This window comes from Phacochoerus africanus, chromosome 8, assembly GCF_016906955.1.
Source record: "Phacochoerus africanus isolate WHEZ1 chromosome 8, ROS_Pafr_v1, whole genome shotgun sequence".
In the NCBI taxonomy this organism is placed as follows: Eukaryota; Metazoa; Chordata; class Mammalia; order Artiodactyla; family Suidae; genus Phacochoerus; species Phacochoerus africanus.
Window position 1 is genome coordinate 12,216,938 of NC_062551.1, and position 19,737 is coordinate 12,236,674.

At 48.3% G+C, this 19,737-nt stretch overlaps 1 protein-coding gene across 2 annotated transcripts in view; it reads left to right on the plus strand.

The window, feature by feature from the left end:
* Positions 1 to 15,354, plus strand: part of CFDP1 (craniofacial development protein 1) — a 125,589-nt gene extending 110,235 nt beyond the window's left edge. The window contains exons 7-8 of one of the 2 annotated variants that reach the window (XM_047789026.1): positions 10,648 to 10,725; positions 15,056 to 15,354. In XM_047789026.1, the coding sequence (XP_047644982.1) occupies positions 10,648 to 10,725; positions 15,056 to 15,146 (169 nt within the window). In that variant the 3' untranslated portion in view covers positions 15,147 to 15,354. The remainder of the gene's footprint in view (positions 1 to 10,647; positions 10,726 to 15,055) is intronic. The other variant, XM_047789027.1, reaches the window with a different exon arrangement.
* The last annotated feature ends 4,383 nt before the right edge of the window (positions 15,355 to 19,737 follow it).

Sequence of the window (19,737 nt, forward strand, 5' to 3'; positions counted from 1 at the left end):
CAGGACAGAGGCAGATGCGCCAAAGCCGTGTGGGGAAGGCCCCCGAGAGCCCACGCAGGAGTCACGGTCACCCAGAGAAGGCCTCTGACGCTTGCCCTGATCCTCCCCATGCTGACTCAGTGCTAGTAACTCACCCCCGTCTCTTGTACGTGTTTGCCTGGTGATCTAAATGAAACTACAGAGGAACTGCCAGTGTGTGACCCCCTTGATTGCTTCTCTGAGGACTGATTATATGGTTAGACCATGTCATTCTTTTAACAGAGGTCTTGTAAAAGCAAGGAGTGGGTGCTGTTGAAGATAAGGAAGGTAATAAAATACGGGCTGAAGGAGAAAACAAGATTAAAAAGGACATCTGCCCAGTGAGGACTTCTCAGGCAATGGAAGAAAATCATATGACTTTGTTAGAAAATAACTAATAGCATGCGACTTTTATGCTCTCTGCTTTTCCCTCCGTCTCTGAGCCTTTTCCCCCGGCCAGAAGATTCCGTGGATCTGTGTTTTTCCGTACAGATCTGATGACTTCCGTGTTCTGTCTTGAGCTCTTCTCACCTGTCTTCTCCATTGCCCACCCCAACACATCCACTCCCTTGCCTTGCCTGGCTCCTGCCAGCAGAGGAAAGGGCCCAGCCGCTAGTCCAGGGAGCTGTTCTTCTGGTTCTTACTTTAGCTAAGCATGAGCATCTTCTGGGGGATTTTCCAAGGCCACCCCTGTGTGCTGCTCCGTCAGGTGTCGGATAACTGTGTGGTGTGTGTGTGTGCGGTGGAGTACATCTCAGCCCTGAAAAGGGGTGGCGCTTTACGACATCATGGAAGGACTTGTATTATGCTTAGTGCAGTAAGTTAGAGAGAGAGAGGTATTGTATGATGTCGCTTATAAGTGGAATCTAAAACATAAAACAGGAGTTCCCATCGTGGCGCAGTGGTTAACGAATCCGACTAGGAACCATGAGATTGCGGGTTTGGTCCCTGCCCTTGCTCAGTGAGTTAACGATCCGGCGTTGCCGTGAGCTGTGGTGTAGGTTGCAGACGCGGCTCGGATCCTGCGTTGCTGTGGCTCTGGTGTAGGCCAGTGGCTACAGCTCCGATTCAACCCCTAGCCTGAGAACCTCCATATGCCGCGGCAGCAGCCCAAGAAATAGCAAAAAGACAAAAAAATTTTAAAAATAAAAATAAAATAAATAAATAAATAAAACAAATGTGAATAAAACAAAAAAGAAAGACAGATATAGAGGACAAACTAGTGGTTACCGGTCAGGAGAGAGAGGGGTTAGGGGCAAAATAGGGATAAGGAATTAGAGGCACAAACTACTACTTCAGCACAGGGAATAGAGCCAATATTTTATAATAACTATAGGAGTTCCCATCGTGGCTCAGAAGTAACAAATACAACTAGTATCCATGAGGATGCAGATTTGATCCCTGGCCTCACTCAGTGGGTTAAGTATCCAGTGTTGCCATGAGCTGTGGTGTAGATCACAGACAGGGTTCATATCTGGTGTTGCTGTGGCTGTGGTATAGGCCGACAGCTACAGCTCCAATTTGACCGCTAGCCTGGGAAGTCCATAGGCCATGGGTGCGGCCCTAAAAAGACAAAAGAAAATAAAAATTTTTTAAATATATATGTATATAATAACTATAAGTGGGAGTTCCTGTCGTGGCTTGGGTTGACGAATCCAACTAGGAACCATGAGGTTTTGGGTTTGATCCCTGGCCTTGCTCAGTGGGTTAGGGATCTGGCATTGCCGTGAGCTGTGGTGTAGGTCACAGACGTGGCTCAGATCCCACGTTGCTGCGGCTGTTGTGTAGGCCGGTGGCTGCAGCTCTGGTTCCACCCCTAGCCTGGGAACCTCCATATGCCATGGGAGCAGCCCAAAAAACGGCAAAAAAAAAAAAAAACTACAGGAGTCAACCTCTAATTGTGAATCACTTTATTGTACACCTGAAACATATAATATTTTGTATAATATTGTACATCAACTGTATCTCAGTTTTTTTAAAAGGAATTCCCTAGTGGCCTTGCAGGTTAAGGATCCAGTGTTGGCATGTGTTTGATTCCTGGCCTGGGAACTTTGGCCTGCCATAGGTGTGGCAAAAAAAAAAAAAAATCATTCCTCAGGTGCTTCTTTTGCACAGCCAATGTTGAGAATCACTAGACCTCAGCATCAAAATTCTAGAAAGGGGTGTTCCCGTTGTGGTGCAGGGGAAATGAATCCGACTAGGAGTCATGAGGTTGCAGGTTCGATCCCTGGCCTCGCTCAGTGGGTTAAGGATCTGGTATTGCCACAAGCTGCGGTATATAGCTCACAGATGTGGCTTTGATCCGGTGTTGCTGTGGCTGTGGTGAGGCTGGCAGCTGCAGCTCCGATTCCACCCCCAGCTCTGGGAACTTCCATATGCCACAGGTGTGACCTTAAAAAGAAAAAAGAAAAAAAAAAATTCTAGAAAGGGAATTCCTGCTGTGGCGCAACGGGATCAACAGTGTCTCTTCAGTGGCAAGGATGTGAGTTCAATCCTTAGCCCTGTTGAGTGGGTTAAGGATCAGGCATTGCTGCAGCTTTGACATAGGTCGCAACTCTACTCAAATTCTAACCCTGACCCCCAGAACAAAATATGCCACAGGGCAGCCAAAAAAGAAAAAAATTCTAGAAAGCCAAGCTTCTGGGTGAGCCATTCCAGCACATTTGTAACTAGATAGCTGACTTTAAAAACAGGGGCTTTGGAGAAGGGCTAGAAGATTTCTACGTAGAATTATGCCAAGTGCCACAGTGTCAAAGGGCAGAAAGCACAGGCCAGGCCCATAAGCTCTGTTTGGTCAGGCTCCCAAATTATTTTACACAAATGCCAACCAGAGCAGAGGCCACCTGTTGATAATGGGAGTGTATAACATATAGAGGGAATAATGGAGAATCCCAAGAAGTGTTACCCTGGAACAAACGTGATCTCTGCCAAAACTAAGGAGGAGGAAAGGTCATTTGTGATATCATCTCGAAAAAAGCTACCCAGGAATACCTAGGAGTAATGGTTGGCCTCTGCCATATTTATGTGACAGTGTGACTTTTTTATAGGTACCATATTTAAGTTGTTCTCATATACAAGAATCTGTATCATTAGTGCTGATAAAAATATTCCTGTAGGAGTTCCCTGGTGGCTCAGCAGGTTAAGGATCTAGCCCTTAGCATTGTCACTTCTGTGGTGCAAGTTCGATTACTGGCCTGTAAACTTCCACATGCCACAGGTACAACCAAAAATATGTATACATTCCTGATCAAAATGAGATTGAGGTTAAAAGATTATGTCATGCTTTTTGTCTTTTGATAGCAATCCCATTTCAGCAAGTATTATCTCAATGTTACCCCTTGTAAAGCTTTGATAGAATTTGAAGCTACATTGGTCAATATTGGATTATTGCCCAATTTTTTTTTTCTTTTTTTTTTAAACAAGTGGCCGCACCTGCGGCATATGGAAGTTCCCAGGCCAGGGGTCGAGCCACAGCCACTGTAGAAGCAACGCCGAGTAGTTATGTTGTGAGCCACACGGGAAGTCCCAATTTTTTTTTTTTCTTTTTTGGCCACTCTGCAACATATGCAGTTCCCAGGCCATTATCCTGAGCCGACCTGAGCTTATCAGATCCAAGGTGCAGTTGTGACCTACACAGTAGCTGTGGCAGCACAGATCCTTTAACCCACTGTCCCAGGCTGGGGATCAAACCTGCATCCTAGTGCTGCAGAGATGCCACCAATCTCCTTGTACCATAGCAGGAACTCCAGCTGTCCAATTTTTAAAAAGCAGTTTTGCTGTCTGAAATAGTCACATGAAGAAGCAAAGCACTGGAGTTCCCATTGTGGTTATGGCTCAGCAGGTTAAGGACCCAACATTGTGAGAATGAAAGTTCAATCCCTGGTCTCGCTCAGTGGGTTAAGGATCTGGCGTTGCTGTGGCTGTTTCATAGGCCACCGTTGCAGCTCTGATTCACCCCCTGGCCCAGGAGCTTCCATTTGCCACTAGTGTGGAGGTAAACAGAAAAAAAATTAAATTAAATTAAATTAAATTAAAAAGTAGCAAAGCACCTCGAGAAACACCAGGCATAGGATCAGATCTGCAAACAATTTATACAATGGGAATATCAGATACAGGTTTTGGGGATTTTGGGGGGTGGCTTTGGCCATGCCTATGGCATGTGGAAGTACCCAGGCCAGGGATTGAACACATGCCACAGAAGTGACTATGCCGATTCTTACCTTACATCGCAAGGGAATTCCTCAGATACACGTTTTAATACAAGTATGTTTACTATATTTAAAGAAGCAAACACACTTGAAAATATCTGCAAGAAGAAACTACAGGAGTTCCCTTTATGGCGCAGTGGTTAACAAATCCGACTAGGAACCATAAGGTTGCAGGTTTGATCCCTGGCCTCACTCAGTGGGTTAAGGAGCTGGTGTTGCCGTGAGCTGTGGTGTAGGTCGCAGACGCAGCTCAGATCTGGTGTTGCTGTGGCTCTGGCGTAGGCCGGCGGCTGTAGCTCCAATTAGACCCCTAACCTGGGAACCGCCATATGCCACGGGTGCGACCCTAAGAAGACAAAAAAAAAGAAACTACAAAAGTGTCCTAGCAGATTTGAAAAAGACTGAAACAGAATTTTTAAAAATAAAGAGTATAATAACCATAATTAAAAACAAAATAGATAGACTTAATAGTGGTTAGACCAACAGAAAGAGAATACATAAACTGGAAATAGCCAGAAGAAATTATCCAGAATATAGTTCAGAGAGAGAAAAAAGACAAAAAGTGTGGAAGGGAGGAGTTAAGCATCCTGAAGGGACAGCATGGGAAAAGATGAAAGCTACCTCTTTATAGATTTTTTAAAACCCATAGAATCCTAAGATAAATAAAAGAGAAATCAGGAGTTCCCACTGTGGCTTGATGGTTATGATCCGGACTAGTATCCATGGGGATCGAGTGTTGTCATGAGCTGCCGTGTAGGTTGCAGACACAGCTTAGATCCTGCATTGCTGTGGCTGTGGTGTAGGCTGGCAGCTGCAGCTCCAATTCGACCCATAACCTGGAAACTTCTGTATGCCTCGGATGCAGCCCTAAAAAGCAAAAAAATAAAATATTAAAATATCCATATTTAGTCATATCAAAGGGAAACTGCAGAAAACCAAAGACAAAGAGAAAAATCATAGGAGCTGCCAGAAAAGAGAGCCTTCTGTGAAAGGAGGGACAGTTAGACTGACAGGAGCTTCTTTTTTTGTGTCTTTTTTTTTTTGTCTTTTTTGCCATTTCTTGGGCCACTCCTGCGGCATATGGAGGTTCTCAGGCTAGGGGTTGAATCAGAGCTGTAGTCGCTGGCCTACACCACGGCCACAGCAACGTGGGATCCAAGCCTCATCTGCGACCTACACCACAGCTCACGGCAATGCCAGATCCTTAACCCACTGAACGAGGCTGGGCATCGAACCCAAAACCTCATGGTTCCTAGTCGGATCATTAACCACTGAGCCACGACGGGAACTCCTGACAGGAGCTCCTTGTGGGCAGCAGGGCTGGCCAGAAGACTGGAATGATCTCTTCAGAGTGCTGGGATAAATAGCTACCAACCTAGCCTCTGTTTTATATATGTGTATAGATAGAGATATGTGAATGTGTGTCAAGAAAGAGGGCAACTATGGACATTTTCAGAATAATAAGAGCTAATAAGAAAGTTGCCCCCACCTGATCTTTACCCAAAGAAATTTAAAGGATATACTCTGGCAAAATAAAAGTGATTCTAGATGGAAGAAGCAGTATAAAACAGTAGTGTCAGGAGTTCCCACTGTGGCACAGCAGGATCAGCAGCATCTCTGCAGTGCTGGGACTCAGGTTTGATCCTTGGCCTGGCACAGTGGGTTAAGGATCTGGCATTGCTGCACCTGTGGCTTAGGTCACAACCTCGGTTTGGCTCTGGTCCCTAGCCCAGGAGCTCCATATACCATGGGGCGGCCAAAAAAGAAAAAAATAATGTCTTATTATAAGTTGTTGAGTTGTTCCTTAAAGCAAGTTAGTATTAAATACCTGGCAACAAATACATAAAATGTTCAGTTTTCCAAAAGATCTTGTATTATCTAGGAGGAAGGTAAGGGTGTTAAGTGAATATATTGAAATTTCTAAAGTAGAAGCAGAGGGTATAATTTCCAAAGTAATAGTGGGAAAAAATGGAATGAGTTTTTTGTTGTTCTTGGGTTTTTTTTTGGGGGGGGTTGTAATTAACCAAAGGAAAACACAAAAATAGAATTAAAGAAACCAAACAGGACAAATAACAAGCATAGAATAAGATAGTAGACTTAAAAGTAAATTTATCAGAACTTTAATTAAATGTCAACAAAACTAAATGCTCCAGTTAAAGATAGAGATTGACATATTGAATTTAAAAAGAAAAAAAGCAGGAGTTCCTGTTGTAGCTCAGCAGTAACGAACCCAACTAGTATCCAAGCGGATGGGAGTTCGATCCCTGGCATTCCTGTGAGCTGTGGTGTAGGTCACAGATGTGGCTCGGATTCCAAGTTGCTGTGTCTGTGGTGTAGGCCAGCTGCTACAGTTCCAGTTCGACCCCTAGCCTGGGAAGTTCCATATGCTGCGGGTGTGGCCCTAAAAGACAAAAAAAAAGTAAAAATAAAAAACAACTATTTGCTGTTTAAGAGATAGAGCTTTAGTTCCCGTCGTGGTGCAGTGGTTAACGAATCCGACTAGGAACCATGAGGTTGCGGGTTCGGTCCCTGCCCTTGCTCAGTGGGTTAACGATCCGGCGTTGCCGGGAGCTGTGGTGTAGGTCGCAGACTCGGCTCGGATCCCGCGTTGCTGTGGCTCTGGTGTAGGACAGGGGCTACAGCTCCGATTCGACCCCTAGCCTGAGAACCTCCATATGCCGCAGGAGCAGCCCAAAGAAATAGCAAAAAAAAGACAAAAAACAAAAACAAAAAACAAAACAAAAAAAAAGAGAGATAGAGCTAAAACAATGGAATGCAGAAATGTTGAAAATAAACTGATGGGAGAAAAACCATACAGACACTAATCGAAAGAAAGCTGATGTGGCCATATTAATATAGACAGTAAACTTCAAAGCATTATCAGAAATAAAAAGGACTTTCTCCTGGTGTTCGGTTTATCTAGGAGAGAAAACAGTTTAAATTTGAATGTACCATTTGGCGTTATCTGCTGAAGCTCAGCGTAGTCATTCCATGTGAATCAGCAGTTCCACTCCTAGCTTACTTATACGTTCCTCAAAAGACACACGTGGGAGCTGAAATAACAGTACTTTTAGAGTTCCCACTGTGGTGCCAGGGAATTGGCAGCATCTCTGCAGCTCCTGGATGCAGGTTCGATCCTTAGCCCAGCACATTGGGTTAAAAGGATCTGCCTTGTAGGTCACAACTGTGACTTGAATTTGATCCCATGGGGCAACCAAAAAAGAAAGAAGGGAGGAAGGAAAGAAGGAAATAACAGTACTTTTCATGATATCCCCAAACTGTAAACAACCCAGATGGCAATAGCATAGTAGACAAAGTGTAATTTGTGCTCACACCCCGGGTTACACTTTAACAATTGAAGTGAAAATGGATAAATTGCAGTAACCTAACACACAGAAGCTCAGGCAGTATAATTCCATTTATTTGTTTTAATTCCATTTATATGAAGGTCAAACCAGGCAAAGACAGAGTGTCCCTTAGCTCAAGTTTGTTAAGAAGCAAGTCACCAAGAATACACACAGTGCGAGTCTGTTTCCGTTAGGTTCACAGTGAGGCACAAGCAGACTGATGTCAGGGACCAGAGACCAGAAAGAGAGTGGAAATGCGGGCACACGCCCGCCTGGCTGGGCTTGGGTGTGGGGCGTGGGCGTCGGGTTAGAGGTACGCAGGGGCCTTCCTGGAGGCTGGCAGTGTTCTGATTCCTGACCTGACGGTAGCCGCACCAATACTTACCTCAGACTGATGCATCTGCCTTGCCTGTTCTATAGTGTGTGTGTGTGTGTGTGTGTGTGTGTGTGTGTGCGCGTGTTGTATTTTACAGTAAACTGAATTGAGATTGATTTCAAATCCTGGATCTGCTACCAGCCTGTCATGTGCTCTGGCCCCAGTTTCTTGATCTATAAATTAGAAACTCTTCAGCATAGAGATTAGAGCCTCTCAGGTTTCCTATGGGAATTAAATAAGCAGGGGAAATGTCTGGGAATGTTTATGGACAGGACTCCCCTTCCTTGTCCCACCATCCCCACCCCCTCAGTCTTTTGCCTCCTCTTCTTTCTTGCCATCTGCCATTACTGACCATGCCAAGCCTAGGGCCTTCCGGGAAGGCCAGGTGCATTACTCCTCTAAACCCCTTGCTGGTGTGTTCCTGCCAACCTTCAGGAATACTTCCCACAGCCGTGGCCAGGACAGCTTGCGGGCATCTCCTGGAGAGCCATCTTGCCTCAGATTCGCTCCCCCAGGAAAGCTCATTAGTCCCACGGCTTCCATACTGTCATCTGCCGAGGACTCCCACCTAAGCTATCTCCTGCTCACCGTTCCACCGAGTTCCGACTCCCTTATTCGCTGTTTTGTTGCTGTCTCCACTTGCTTGTCCAAGACACACATCAGACTTAACATCCAAAGCCAGATACAGATGGCCCCTGCTTTTCAAAAGTTCCATTTGTACCACTTTGTTTTTGTGAAAGACCTGCATTAATACTTGACCTGTTCTCACTGAGGGAAGTCTGAAGAGGATTTTCATTTTTAGGAGAAAAGGTAATTGCTTCTTTACATCATCTCGGCTAAGAGAGGTGTTACAGGGACGCTCTGCTTTCGGATAGCGCAAGGAACCTGCATGTGCTTTTCTCCATAAACAGCCTCCTTCCTCAGACGTCTCAGAAAATGACACATCACCGTCCACTGAACTGATGAAAGAAAATCCTAGGAATCCTCCTCTTTCCACTCACATCCTGAAAGTCCAGTAGACAGTTCTGTCATGAAGTGTGTCCGTCTGTCTCTCTGTTCAGTGCAACTGCCAGCAATCCAGTACAGGCTACAAGCATCTGCTCTGCTCCCTGCTTCTTTATCTGTACCTTTCTTCTGTTTTCCTTCACATGGCAGCTAAAACCATTTTTTGAAAATACAAACCATTTTTCCTCTCTTGCCTGCTGCAAGCCCTCCAGGAGCACTTATAAGCAGAGTTCACTGCCTCACCCTGGTGTTGAGGCCTTCCCTGAGCTGTCCCCTACTCATAGCATCCAGCCTCTGCCCTGCTCCTCCAGATCCTCCGTCATGGGCTCCTGTTTGTCACTCAGATGCCACTCTTAGAGGAGCCCCACCCCCGGAGCCTCCATCACATCACCCTGTTTGATCTTCTCCATCACACTCACCGTCAGCTGATGTGTGTCATGTGTTGTTTCATAGGCACTAAGCCCCCAAGGGCAGGGTCTGGTTCACCATGCCCATCCCCCTAGCTGTCAGTCAGCCATGGTTTTGTTTTGGAAAGCAGTAGGATTAGAATTAACCACCCGGGAGTTCCCATCTTGGCACAGTGGAAACAAATCTGACTAGGAACCATGAGGCTTTGGGTTCGATCCCTGGCCTCGCTCAGTGGGTTGAGGATCCGGTGTTGCCATGAGCTGTGGTGTAGGTTGCAGACACGGCTCAGATCTAGGGTTGCTATGGCTGTGGTGTAGACCAGCAGCTGCAGCTCTGGTTTGACCCCTAACCTGGGAACCTCCATAGGCAGCAGGTGCAGCCCTAAAAAGACAAAAAAAAAAAAAAAAAGAATTAACCATCCAGAAAGGAAGGGTATGATGAGTCAGAAGGATATCTCCACCAGGCGTCATTTTCAGTCAGCCAAGTTGGGTAAAATGCTTGTACCAAGACAGTTAGCTGTCCAGCAGAGAATCGCTGCTTCTCCTCCGAGCCCCAAACTCGGGTGCAGTCCAGCATTTCGGGATCGGGGTTAGCAGTCATCACTCAAGACCTGGAGCATTGCTTCCCTCTAGCCCTGTAACCTCTCCCGCTGGGCTTCCCCCGCAGTGTTCACCATCCACAGCGGGCTCTCCAACACTGCGGAGATGGGGCCGGCAGGGTGGAGTCAGTGTATAGAGATGAGAGGAATATAGGCCTGGTCCTGGCTGCTGCTAGCAGCCAAATTGAAGGTCACGGACGGCAGTGTGATGGGAAACCAGGTGCGTGTGATTTGAGAGGCGTGACGGAGAGACTGGAGAAAACCATTTCTCCAGAGAATCCGTTTCCATGACCCCCAAGAGTCACTCTTTCAGAACCAGCACAACCTTGTGATGAGATGGCAGGGAAGCAGTGGAGAAGAAACTTAATTAAAATCACCACCCTGGGAGTTCCTGTCGTGGCGCAGTGGTTAACGAATCCGACTAGGAACCATGAGGTTGCGGGTTCGATCCCTGCCCTTGCTCAGTGGGTTAAGGATCTGGCGTTGCCGGGAGCTGTGGTGTAGGTCACAGACGAGGCTCGGATCCCACGTTGCTGGGGCTCTGGCGTAAGCCGGCGGCTACAGCTCCAATTGGATTCCTAACCTGGGAACCTCCATATGCCGTGGGAGCAGCCCAAGAAGTGGCAAAAAGACAAAATAAATAAATAAATAAAATAAAATCAGCACCCTTTCACTCTGGCCCTCCAGATGTTTGCAGGTTACATCCTCTTCCATGGAGTTTGTGCGATATTGGGCAGATGGCCACGTTCACCTGTGTTTCTCAGGGTAAAGAAGTGCATGTCTTATTACAGCCATCACAGAGCTTTATCCTAGCCTCAGAGCACCTGCATGCCCCTTGCTTTCCACCTCGGGTTTGTGCCGCACAGAATGCTTGCAGGCCCTGCTGGGAGCAGGGTGATAAGACAGCCCTGAAGCTCCTCCGTTATGTGCCTGCTTCAGATTGGCCTGGGCCTCCTTCTGCTCCTTTTCCTGACCAGTGGGCAGGAGGCCCCTCGTGGGCAGGTATGACCATATGGCAGAGCTTTGGGGGATCACCCCCACTGGGCCCTCCCACCCCCACACAGCTCTGCCCTCTTGGGAGGGTGCCTTTCACTGGCAGGCTGGGCTCCCAGAAGTAGGTACTGACCTGCTCCCTGGAAGCATTTTCTATCCTCTTGTCCTCTTCCAGTCTTCTCTCCCCATTGGCCTGGGTCTCCAAAAAATAGGTGGCAGAAAGGTAATTTGGGTCGAAAGATTAAAAAGATACCTGAGCCCACTGTGTCTAACCTGGTTCTGAAAGGAAAAACTTAGAAACTCCCTTAGGTTGTGATGTTATTAGCATTTTATATTAATGGCAATCATGGTGGGAAGGGAGGATCTCCATCCCTCCCTGCTGACCTCCCGGTGGACTGGGCAGAATCAGGCTGGCTCCCCAAGAGTGCTGGGAACAGGCCAGAAAAGAACCTTTTCGCTTGTCAGCTGCCAGTTCTCTTCTGGGACTGTAATCCACTTAAGGCGCCTGGAAACTTCCTGCGGCCCGGTTTAAATAGGTTGTCCACTCAGACTCCCTTGCAGGAGGCAGTGGTCCCCACGAGCCTGTCCTCTTTCTGGAGCATTTGGTTTCTTGGTTCCTGTTGCACCTGTCCCAGGTTCTGAGACTTTGCAGTGATACAGTCAGGTTAGAAGTGGGAAACAGGAACCCTGCAGCACTCATAGCCATTCGGTTTTATTCTCACAGTTTCGTCATATTGTCAAGAGGGGTGTTGTAATTTTTATTTCTGTTTTACAGAGAAGAAAAATTAAATATCTTTCCCACAGTCACATAGTAAATGCCAGAGCCACTCTCATCTGTGGCACCTTTTCTATCTCTTGGAGGGGGTGAGAGGCCATGTCCAGTAGAAGTTTTGTTCCTGGTCAGCTTTTGGCAGTAAACTGAAGCCATCATAAGGATCAAGTTGGCAGCTGCAGGTGCCATGAATGGTGGAATGAAGTCACCAAACCTGCCTGGATGGCCTTTTTCTGGGCTGCCCTTGAGAATTCAGGTGCATTCTGCACGCGTGCCCCCTTTGCTGCCAAAGACGCTTCCTAAACCTGAACTCTGCCTGGCTTTGCTCTTGATAGTCTCAAGGTCAGCTGGACCCAGCACAGCTTCCTTGAGGTGCAAGGTCATTATTCCTGCCCAGTGAGCATCGTAATTTAAGTATCACTTCCTTTTCTTTAAAAGGAAGTCAGGAAGACAGACCACAAATGCACGAAGCCACATGTTTCCCCTTCCTTCCACTACTCCCGTTCTCTCAGGTAGTCCTGGGTAACGGCTGTCTGGAGCCCTCTTGAACCACGGCTCACCCCATTTTTCTGCTGGAACTTAGAGGGGCAGTTACAGCACACCGATGTCAAAAGCACTGACCCCCAGTTGTGGTCTTCACCCAGGGCCCGTGGGCTGGGCTGGGGAGGATGATGGCTGTAGTTTGACGGAACCCATCTCTTGAGTTTGGTTAACAGCCTCCACTGGACAGTCATGGGTCCCTTGGCGATGGATGGAGGATTAGTTTGTTCTGTCCTGTGTCTGCTTCCCGACCAGTCTCCCGTGTTTTCTCACTTTATCAAAAGAGGTCCACAGTGTCTGTGGCTCCCCCCTTCTGCCAGGGAATCTGAAATTAAAATTTAACCAGGCGTCCTGTATTTCACTTGGCTCAACTTGACAACCTGGCCCTGAGGGCTTGTGTTGAACCTGTATATGGGCCCTGCCATGGTGTTTCCAGCTGTTCTGGGCTCTCCTGGGCAGTTCTGACGCAGCAACTGAGTGACTGATCCCAGACCAGGTGGTGGTTGCTGGTGCTGCTAACATGCACCGGAGAGCTGGCTGCCCCTCTTAGATTGATTGTCCTCAGAAGCTGGCTTCCCGGAATGATGGTGACAGCATTCATTGCCGTTTTATTGAGCACCTGCTCTGTGCTGGACATTATCTGTACACTATTTCATTTAATCCCCATAAGAATAGGGATGATTATCTTCTTTTTTCAGCAGATTAGGAAACAGAATTAGCAAGTTTATGTGTGGCTTACCCGGAGACACAGGCTGCAAGTAGCAGGGTCAGAATTTGAACTCAGAGCCACCATCCACTCTGTATTGAGGTCGAAGGCCTGGCTGGGGAGCAGACAGAATGGCCTGCTTTTCACTGGGTGGTGTGGGAGCGAAAGTGAGGCCCTGAACTCAGCAAAGGAGCACAACCTGGTAACATTCTCACCATATTGGAATGACCTTGTAACAACAGATAGGCATTTTCCACAGTGCAACAAAGGAAAGACTAGTGCAGAGATTCAGTTGTCTCCCATTTTCAGTGGCAGTTTTGCTCTTTCAGTAGATGAGCAGCAGAGATTCCCTCCTCCCCACACATGGCAGCACTTTATGGCCAGAAGATGCATTAAAATGTAGCTGCCAGGGAGCTCCCGTCATGGCTCAGTGGTTAACGAATCCGACTGGAAATGATGAGGTCGCAGGTTCGATCCCTGGCCTCACTCAGTGGGTTAAGGAACCGGCGTTGCCGTGAGCTCTGGCATAGGTCGCAGACACGGCTCGGATCCCGTGTTGCTGTGACTCTGGGGTAGGCCGGCGGCTACAGCTCCGATTAGATCCCCAGCCTGGGAGCAGCCCTAGAAAAGGCAAAAAGACCAAAAAAAAAAAAAAAAAATGCAGCTGCCAGCCCCACCCCTTGCCACTCACTCCTCCCAGTGTTTGTTACTTCAGCCCTGTGCTTCCTTCTCACCCTGCCTCAGAGGCCAAGGGAAGCCTTGTCTGCTGAACCAGGACTGGATTGGGGGGCAGGGGCAGACCACCAAACCTTAGGGTCCCTGTGTGTGGGCCATGGGCAGCCAAGGCGCTTGATCTCATTCCCTTGGAGGAGTTCAGGGCAGGCCTCCTCTGCCATCCACACGCAGAAGCACCCTGGCCCCAGTTGGGTGGAGGATGTGGGGGTGGGGGAGGATGAGGGGAAGGAAGGAGCTGCAGGTAAATACCTTCAACACTCAGCCCTTCATGCACCTCTGGTTGCTGCCCCTTCACTGCCCTAGGAGGTCGCTCTTACTCCCGTTTCTTCCATTTTCGGATGTACCTTTCTCCACATTTTGATGTGTGTGTATGGGGTGCATAGCTTTCTCTTCCCCACCAACTCGACGCACCACCAAGGCCAGGAAATGTGGTGTCCCTGTTTTGGCTGCTGAGAAAAATGGCGCTCAGAGATATTGGGTCCTTGACCAGCCCAGCCAGTTGATGTGCGATTGAGCTGGGCCCTGAACTGTGACTTGACTTGACTGAGCCCTTGTTCTTCTTTCCTTAAAACCTGGTTACAAAATTGCAACATTTTCCTACCTCCAGCCTTATTATACTTCCACAGTGGGAACTCCTATTTTTTTCTTTTATTTTGGCTGTGTCCTTGACATGTGAAAGTTCCCGGGCCAAGGATCAAACCTGAAACCCAAGCCCCGATGCAGTGACAATGCCTGATCCTTAACCTGCTGCAAGAGGTTCTCACAAGAGAACTCCAGCTTTCTCCTCCTTTTTTTTTTTTTTTTCGTTTTTATACTCATTTTATTTTCATTCACATCTGAACCAGAAGCTTCCTTGTTCAGACCAGATATGAGTGGTCGGGATGTTACTGAAAGAGTCGTGGTAGCTACTGTGGGCACCTTATGGTCATCTCTTTGCATTTGCTGTAACCCAGTGAGCCCACTGTCAGGTGGGCCCATTCACACCTGGGGCTGGGGGAGGATGGGACAGTGCAGGGGAGGCATTTCATCTCACTAGACCTGCTCACAAACATTGTTACAAAATTTTTTTTTTTACTCGAGTGGATTTGCAATGTTCTGTCCATTTCTGCTGTACGGCAAAGTGCCCGCATTATACATATGTATGCATTCTCTTTCTCATAGGCTCTTCCATCATGTTCTGTTAAAAGGGATTGGATAGAGTTCCTGTGCTGTACAGCAGGACCTCATCGCTTATCCGTCTACTCACCCCCACGTCCCCCTCCCCCCGCCCCCCGCCCCCCCCACCCCGGCCGGCCATCCCAAGTCTACTCTCCGCGTCTGTGCTCACAAACATCTTCATCTTCCTCCAGGTACATTGAACGGAAAGCTTTTCTAGACCGAGTGGATCACAGGCAGTTTGAAATCGAGCGAGATCTCAGGCTGAGCAAAATGAAACCCTGATGTGTGGGGAACCTACAGCAGCTTAATCCTGTTTACACCGTGAGCTTCTTGTGTCTGTGAAATGTTTCACCTGTGTCTCATCGACTGTTTCCCCGCAAGGTCTTTTTTTCTATATGAAATTTCTGTCTTTGTATCTTGATCTCACATGGTTTCATTCATTCTACCTTTAATAGTTTGTCCTTGGAAAAATAAAAATAAAAAAATAGAAGTCGGTCCTGTGAGAGGCTGGAGAAGATGACCCCACATGCCTTCCCTTTGTTCTGCTACCAAGTCCACCAGGCCAAGTACCTCCGGGCCTGTCGCGGCCGCCAAGGTGGAGAGAGCGACCAGCCTACGCATGAACTCCAGGGGCCGTGGGCTCTCCGCAGAGGCTCGACAGTGGTGGTGGAGCACCAGGCCCTGGGCAGCTCTCTTCTCAGTTCCTCTCATGCTTCTCTTCTGATCCCTTTTGCTCTCCTGAATGGGATTACTATTTATTGGTAGAATACGAAGCTGAAAATAAGGATACAGTATTGCTGAATTAGGGATTTTTTTTTTTTCCTTCAGCCGTTTTCCTCTTCTCAAAGTCAAGTTCATATGTGCCCTCACCTCAATAATTCTTTAATTTTTGGTTTGACAAAGAAGATTCCAAAGGATTTTTTTTTTAGCTCCTTGGGAAAGTTTAAATTCCAAATGTCATACTAATAAAGCAGTAAACCCCACAGCCTGCTGCTGAAGGCAGGCAGTGGGGGTGTCCCAAGTAACATGGACAGGTTCGGGGAGAAGTGGGATTCCAAAGCCTGGACTTCAGATCCTGCCTAGACACCTACCGGCTGTGTGACCATGACCACGGCTCAGCTTTCTGAACCTCCATTTTCTGGTCTGTAAATGACCTGAGTAACACCCACACCTCATAGGGTTGAGATGAGCTAAGGTCACACCTGTAGCATAGAAGCACACATCTCCCCTGCCCGTCCTCTAATGTGTGCGCGGAAGCTCACGCAGCCAAGACCTGATTGTCAGGCCCGCGTGGTCATGAGGTTAAGGCTCTCATTGCTCACTGAGGCCAGCCCGGGCGGTGGGGCTGTGTGCATCTTTGATCAAGGATCACTCTTTGCCATTAGAGTCTTCCCTGAACCATAGCCCACAGTCTTTAAGAACAGGTGGATAATGTTTTATCTAGCTCTTCACATCCACACTTGGTGAAAACTGGTCTACCTGATTCCCAAGGGAAGGGACATCCCTTTATTCAGGGATTCCAGGAGCTGAGAACTGCGAAGGAAAGTGTTTGCGGGAAGCGGGCCGTGGGGAGCCCGAGTCCACCCTGAGAGGCAGCTTGGTAGCCCTCTGCTGGGCACCTTGCGCCTCCTTTGCTGTGATGAGGATGACCAAGGAGGACAGCCAGGGACGCTTCCTGCCTGGTCTTCAGCGTCCAGAGAGTCCCTGGGAGGAGTTTTCTGGCCTTGCTCTTGCCATTAGTCTTTGTCTTCTCATCCCAGACACATGCATTAGTTTTCCAGGGTACCTGTTACCTTCCCATTACTGAAAAAACTGTCCTAAAACAGCATAAGCCTAAAGAATAAAGCAGGCCTCTTTATGTATTTGGCTCACCTATTTCCCAAGGATCGCAGTGCCCTAATTAGGAGATATGCATAAGGTCTCTGGGGGAGAAGGGCTGAATTAAGAACTAAATCTTAAGTGAGCTGTACACTGTCGGAGCTTAGGAGGAAGACCTGGACTGAGAGCCCAGAGCCCACAGCAGGCCGGCTGGGGGTTGGCACCACAGAAGGACACAGAAAACCTCCCTAGAAAGGAGCAGCAAGACGGTCCTGCCTGGTACCCAGGTGGGGACCAGGAAGGCCACGTGACAGGGCTCTCTAGGTGCTGTGCTGCCTCTTCACCTCAGCAGAACAGGGGAGGTGTGGGTGGCCAGGTGGAAAGGACCTAGAACAGGCTCTGGAGAGGGTAGTCTTCTGACATTCAGTATCAGTCTCTAGCCGGAACTCTTTGTGGGGGGAGAGGGTTCTTTTTTTAGGGCCACACCCATGGCAGATGGAAGTTTCCAGGCTGGGGGTCAAATCAGAGCTGCAACTGCTGTCCTACACCACAGCCACGCTAGCTCCTTCAGCGAGGCCAGGGCTCTAACCTCCATCCTTGTGGATACTAGTCAGGTTCATTACCACTGAGCCACAATGGGAGCTCCCCAGAACTGGAATTGCTCAGGCATGTTGGGTAAGAATCCGTGACTTTTTCTTTTTCTTTTTTCTTTTTTTTTTTTTTAGGGCCATACTCGTGGCATATGGAGGTTCCCAGGTTAGGGGTCCAGTTGGAGCTGCAACTGCTAGCCTACACCACAGCCACAGCAACATCAGGTCCAAGTCTCATCTGCAACCTACACCACAGCTCACGGCAATACCGGATCTTTAACCCACTGAGCGAGGCCAGGAATCAAACCTGCAACCTCATGGTTCCTAGTCGGATTTGTTTCTGCTTCACCACAATGGGAACTCCTTTTTTTTTTTTTTGTAAATTACCAAAGAAGAAATGAACAAATAGGACTTGGTGTAAGATGGTGGACTCCTGGGTGAGGATTCAGAAGCTTTTAGCTTCATCAACAGATGATGGAAGAGTTCCCTGGTAGCCTTGTGGTTAAGGACCCAGTGTTACTGCTGGGGCTCAGGTCACTGCTGTGACTTGGATTTGATCCCTGGCCTGAGAACTTCCATATACCATGAGCAGGACCAAAAAAAAAAAAGATGGTGGCACACCTGGTGCTCCTCACGTGTTATTTGACCAGAAGAGGAAACTTACCTGTGGTCAAGGCGCAAAACTGCTAGTGACCACACCTGGTCTTACGCCTGGAGGGCAGGAGGCAGAAGTGGTCCAGGCAAGATGAAAGAGCCTGTCATCACCTTCTGGATCTCAGTTCCACGTTGGAGGATTGACGTTGGAAAGGAGAGACTTGAGTGCAAGGGGACAGAAGAGCCAAAGATGAAGAGATGCTTGTGGTCGACAAGACAGCAGCTGGCGGGCTCTGGTGCCAAAACCTTGTGTCAGCAGCCCCCGAAAGACAGGGGCGCACAGGCTTCAGCTTCCAGTCCTGCCTGCGCCCTAGGGCAGCATATGAACCACTCTGGGGGAGGGGTGTGCTGCCGCACCCAGATAACCACCTCAGGCCTCGTGCAAACCACCAGCCTGCAGGGAGGTGTCACTCAGGCATGAGCCCCGCCCCAGAACCAAGTTTCTGCGCTACACACAGGCAGTGTCGCTCTCTCCTCTTTGGGATGCTGTATGGTTTCAGGGGAGGTAGGGCGCATGCCCAGGTGACTGCACCTGATATCTCACATGCCATCTCCCTTCATCTCCTTCCCTGGGCTTAGAGCTATGCCAAGGGTTCCTGCTTCAGGCTTTCCTGCAAAGTCTCTTCTCTTTTTTTTTCTGCAGCTTTTCTTCTGTGCTTTCCTAATGCACCTTGAACCCAACGGTACTGTGAGATGCAGTCTTTGTGCACAGCCAAGTTGACCCCAGCAAGGAAAGTGGGCTGTGCAAGTCCAGAGAGTCCACCCTGGTTCCCTGCAGCCTGGGGTGGCCTAGTCCACAGAGACCCCCCCTTCCAGGGCTCCTCTCCAGGGTGTGCCAGTGCTCTCAGAAAGCTGATGGGGTGGACTGACCTCTGCTGAACTACGGTGCAAGGCGGCCGTGTTGGGCAGTGAAGGGCAGAAACTAACATAACTTGAGCATCGGACCGTGGGCTTGGCCTTCTGCCTCTAACCTTAGATCCTAGCACTGCGATCCGAGTTAAGTCCTGCTTCTCAGATCCCTTATCTTCAAAAGGTTTCTGAGAATGCTTAATAATCCTGCTCTGCCTACCTCACAGCGTTTTATTAAATGAAATACACTATCCAACTGTTAAGTAAATTGGGCACTTGGCTCCCAGCTCCCCAAGACAGCCAAGCTTCTGGGAGTATGAATTAGCAGCACTTTGAAGAACACTTCGGTGCTGTGCAGTCAGTCTGGAGCTGCCCTTGGCCCCAGGATGCAGCAGTTCTCCTCTGGGTTGACATCCTAGAGAAGCACCAGCATGTACGCAGGAGGCAGGCTTATTGGTGACAGTAAAAACCGGGAAACCACCCAGTGCCCCCCCAGGAGCAGGACCCGTTGTGAAATAGCCACACAGTGGAATACAGCACAGCGGTGAAACACATGGACCAGAGCCACATGCATCAACACAGATGAACCTCTTAAGCAGCATTGGTACAAAAACCAAGTTGCAAGACAGCTACTGTACAATCCCGGTTATGCAAGTTCAGAAGCATGTGAACATAGATGTACTTGATGGGTGCTCCCCCCGTTTCTGACATTGTGAATGCACTAAATGCCACTTTAAAATGGTCAATTTTATGTTATGTGAATCTCAATAAAATTTTTAAAACATGCGAAAGATACTGTACACTGATTCAGAATACATGCACTAGAGTTCCCCTTGTGACGCAGGGGAAACAGATCCGACTAGTATCCATGAAGATGTGGGTTTGATCCCCGACCTCGATCAGTGGGTTAAGGATCTGGCGTTGTCATGAGCTATGGTGTAGTTTGCAGACGTGACTCGAAT